This window comes from Rattus rattus, chromosome 3 (genome assembly GCF_011064425.1).
Source record: "Rattus rattus isolate New Zealand chromosome 3, Rrattus_CSIRO_v1, whole genome shotgun sequence".
Taxonomy (NCBI): Eukaryota; Metazoa; Chordata; class Mammalia; order Rodentia; family Muridae; genus Rattus; species Rattus rattus.
Window position 1 is genome coordinate 120231754 of NC_046156.1, and position 4386 is coordinate 120236139.

The following is a 4386-nucleotide window of genomic DNA, read 5'->3' on the forward strand; positions in this document are numbered from 1 at the left end:
TCATATACTGCATTCAGAAGTACATCCATGAAATGGAAAGGGAAAATGAATGAATCTGCAAAGTATAATATTAAATGAAGTAAGCCAAATTCAGAAAAAGCCATATATGGATCCTAGCTTGTAATGTATAGATGGATAGATAGACAAATGGACAGACTGATAGATAGTAATGTAAATGTGGGTAAAGTCTAAACACCTGAAAAGAGGATCCCAGTGTGCTCACTTGTTTGGTGGTTAAAAGCACCTGCTGTTCTTGCAGAGGACCCAGATTGATACCCAGCAACCACATAGTGGCTGCTCACAACCCTCTGTAACTTCTGTTCCAGAGTTTGTTTTTTTTTAAGACAGCAAGTAATATTAAAAAAATATTTTATCTATTATAATACAGTAAAAGGGGGCTTGAGAGATAACACAGCACTTAAAGTGCTCACTGCTCTTACAGAGAACCTGTGTTCAGTTTCTTGCACTCCCGTTCCAGGGGATCCAATTCTGTCATCTGGCTTGTATGGGCACACAGCGTATACATAAACTCACTCAGGCACACATACATACATGTATATTTAAATTTTTTAAGAAAAAGAAAAGATTAGAATTATTGCTTATGCCAGTTACATAATTGTTAAACAGTCACTATAGAAAAGCATCACATCCTCAAGCTAATTTCAGAGTAAGTAGCACTCTCTGCTTAGGCTGAAAGTACCACTTGATGGTGTATGAAGAACACAAGATCCTGGGCAAGACTATTCCTGAGTCTGACTGGGATGCAAGCTTACTGGAGTTGTATAGAGAGAGGGTCATTTAACATTCAAAAACAACAGGGCACTAAAGATAAATAAATAGCTTCGTAGTTATATTCCATTATTTCTCCTTTTTCTCCTTCCTCTCTTCTTTTCTTTCTTCCTTCCTCTCTCTCTGTCTCTCTCTGACTCTCTGCCATTCATTTATGTATTCACCAAATATATTTTCTCCTATGTACTAGAGATGTGTGGTCCTTATGAACAGAACCTACCCTTGCCATGTTTTGTATGTGTGTGCCTGTGTATGCACAGGGGAACAATATTGCTTGTGCATAACTTTGGAAGTCAGAGTTAGCTTCAGATGTTCCTCAGGGTGTCTTGGTTGTTGGTATTGTTTGTTCCTTGGTGTTTGTTTTATTTTAGAAAGGTTCTATCACTTGCTGGCCTGAGACTCACTGAGTAGGTTAACCTCTCGATTGCCGGGATTACCAGTTTGCAGTATCTGTGCCAACATACCAAACCACATATATGTGGGCTCTGTGTGTTGGACTCATTTTGCATCAGAAGCATTTTGCCAACTAAGCTGTCTCTCCAGGAACCATCATCACAGATGTATTTTTCATGTGTACATAAATTAGTGTCTTCAGACATAAAAGATCATGCAAAACCATCTATAATTGAGCACTAATGACAATGGCAACCTGGCCTCCGAGCTAGGATGTTTGTCACAGAAGGTTCTCCTTATTCTTGGATATACCTTTCTTACTGTCAAGGCTGACCTGAACACTGTCTACCCACTTCAGGAGAGTCCTTGCCTACAGCAGAAGGCCTGTACCTTATGTTCTCAAGAGGAAAAGTCTAATAAGTGAGAAACATGTAATGCACAAAGCCCACCAGTATCAAACTACATTCGCTGTAGTAGTACCACCCTATGATGCTCCTGAGGTTTGAATTCAAACATCTCCAGCATCCAGAAGAGAAACTCAAGGGTGGCATAGCAATGGCAACAAAAGCCATGCTTCCTTGAGGGTCTGTGACCAAATCCACACTAACTCATCAGAGAAAAAGAAGGAAGGAGACCTCAAACCCAACCCAAAGTCTGCAGCCGTACTCAAACTAAGTTGATTGTAGAAGTCTAGACTGTGTGGGAAGGCTGGGGGTTCATCAGCTTCATTTACTTGTACTGTTCGTTTAGATCTTTCATCTAATAGCTGAAAACCAAGAGCATGCAAAGGCACACCAGGGTGCATAATGTGACGCATAAACGCAGAGCAAATAAGTCAAAAGGAGCTTCCATGCCTTGCATTCAGAGTTTTATTCTTGCCACAGTTTGGGGGTTGTGCTAACTATGGCAGGATGCCTTGGTAAAAGAACTAGGGAAGCCGTTGTTAAGTTTGGGTAATTCCAGAAGACAGAGCAGGAGGGACATTTTGGAAGCAGGACATTTCTTTCGTGTTTAACAGCAACAATCATCCTCATGATCACAGCATGCAGGACCTCTGGACCTCATGGGAATAATTCCCAAACAGCAGCACCCAGAGCCACAGCCACAGCCGCAACCTCCACAGTCCCCAGAGCCACAGCCTCCGCAGCCTCCAGAGCTGCAGCACCCAGAATCCTCACAGCAGCTAGAAGATCCTGTGTTCCATCCTTGAGGCCGCTGGACCCAGCGTCTCAGAGGACTCACCCCAAAGGTCCGGGGAGCCAAATAGCAGTAGCTGGTGGAACAGGGGGCAGAGCATGGGTCAGGAACACAGCCCTGTGATCCCGAGCCACTTGAAGAAGCCTGAGTATAATAAGTCTGGCCAGGAGCCTGGTACTGGACATAATACGTCTGAGCCTGGCAGGGAGCTGGACATTTGACAGAAGTCGTCTGGCACGGGGCTGGGCACTTTACAGTAGTTGTCTGACATGGAGCTGGACATTTCACGTATGGGGCTGGGCATTTCATGTAGGTTGTCTGGCATGGGGCTGGACATTTCACATAAGTCGTCTGGCATGGGGCTGGACATTTCACATAAGTTGTCTGGCATGGGGCTGGACATTTCACGTATGTCTGGCAGGGAGTTGGGCATTTCACGTAGGTTTTGGTCTGGCACGGAACTTGGTATTTCACATAAGTTTGAGCAGGAACTGGAGCTGAGTATCTCACAATGGTTTGAGGCTGGCAGGGAGCGGGCCCTGAAGCATCAACAGTTTGGATCTGCCCTGAAACCTGGCCTTTTCCAGAGGCACCATCACTACCTTGCCCCACTCCCATTCCAGAACCCTTCACACAAGATGGAAGGAACTGTGGTTGCTTCTGCTGGTCACACATCTCGCTGTGGTTTTTAAAAATCTGAAAAGAGAAGATTCATCAAAACTGTAGGATGAGAAAGGTCTCCACAAAATTCTGCAGTGCATCCACTCACTTGGGTGGGTGACTGAAAACAGGTCTCCTTTTTGAGAAGGTCGTTACCATCCAGAGGCTGTCCATCTGGCAGTAAGGTATGGGTGGAGTGAAGGATTCTAGGTTCACTTCTTACACCTTCAACTGGCTATGTGACTTCAGACAAGTCCTCACTCAACCCTGCTACTGTTTCCGACAGTAGGAAATAGCTTGAAACAATAGCTTACATTTCTACCAAACTCTCAGGGTCTCCCCTTTTTACTTCAGTGTCTGCATTGGGGACTAGGCTTGCATTTTTCTTCAGCCAGCTTAGCCTCCACCAATTCATCCCTTAGGAGTGGCATTATTCTTGTTCCTTCTAACTCAGGAAGTCCTCAGCGAGAGCAGATGTATGTGCCTGAGCTAACCTGAGTCTTTTAACTGAACCCAACGGAGCAAAACTCAGGCTCAAGATTTAGTAAGTTTCTACCATTTGTCTGTCATATTGGTTCACTTTGTTAGTAAAGAGAACCAAGAAAAGATAGCAAAAATGTCCCCAGAGGAACCTGGTTCTCCAAGGTCCCTACTCAGGTAGTACTGCCCCCTCCCCATCTAGCTCCAGCCTCAGTTTCCCACTATTAAAATCATTCTCAGCGGGGTTGGGGATTTAGCTCAGTGGTAGAGCGCTTGCCTAGTGAGCGCAAGGCCTTGGGTTCGGTCCCCAGCTCCAGAAAAAAAAAAATCATTCTCCTTCTTCACAGATGTCCCCAATACCTAGTCCTGGCTCATTATTTATCCCGTAGTACTCCACCCCAGCTCCACCACAAGTCTATTTCTTACCAAGTTACTAATCACAGGCAACAAGACTTACCTTCTTTCCTGGCAGGAGCAACACTGGAAGAAGCCAAGATTCTGAAGAGCTGGCATTAGGTGAGACTTTTATAGGATGGCAATGAAGCAACTTGATGCCATTTAAATGAAGCACCTGAGATCACGAGGACAGGAGCTGAGATTGCATTGGTGAGATTCTTCCCCAGTATGCCTGGCTATTCACTCAGAGGCAGGGCATGTCTCTACTTGACACTGAATTTTTTTAAATATGAGATAAATGGCCACCTTCTTTGTGAGACAAGCTTCCTTCTCTTCCTAGAAGCATGAATCACCCTGTGCAATCTGACTCGAAAGTAGGGTCGTTCAGTTGAGACTCCCACGATTTCATACGCTATGTTGAACTATTCTGTGTCCTTCCAAACTGACATGCTCATTTCTTCTGGGGACTTC

The 4386-nt window shown here is 44.6% G+C and overlaps 1 protein-coding gene across 1 annotated transcript; it reads right to left on the bottom strand.

The window, feature by feature from the left end:
- Positions 1 to 2050: 2050 nt before the first annotated feature.
- On the bottom strand, positions 2051 to 4004 carry C3H1orf68 (chromosome 3 C1orf68 homolog). The gene is made up of 2 exons (XM_032896771.1): positions 3977 to 4004; positions 2051 to 3075 (listed from the first exon to the last, which is right to left on the bottom strand). Exon 2 carries the CDS (start codon positions 3052 to 3054, stop codon positions 2194 to 2196), a length of 861 nt encoding a protein of 286 aa, XP_032752662.1. The 5' UTR covers positions 3055 to 3075; positions 3977 to 4004; the 3' UTR covers positions 2051 to 2193.
- Positions 4005 to 4386: the final 382 nt, after the last annotated feature.

What these genes read in the sequence shown, in the direction of transcription:
- C3H1orf68 (XM_032896771.1), bottom strand. Translation starts at nt 3,054, where the DNA reads ATGTGTGACCAGCAGAAGCAACCACAGTTCCTTCCATCTTGTGTGAAG.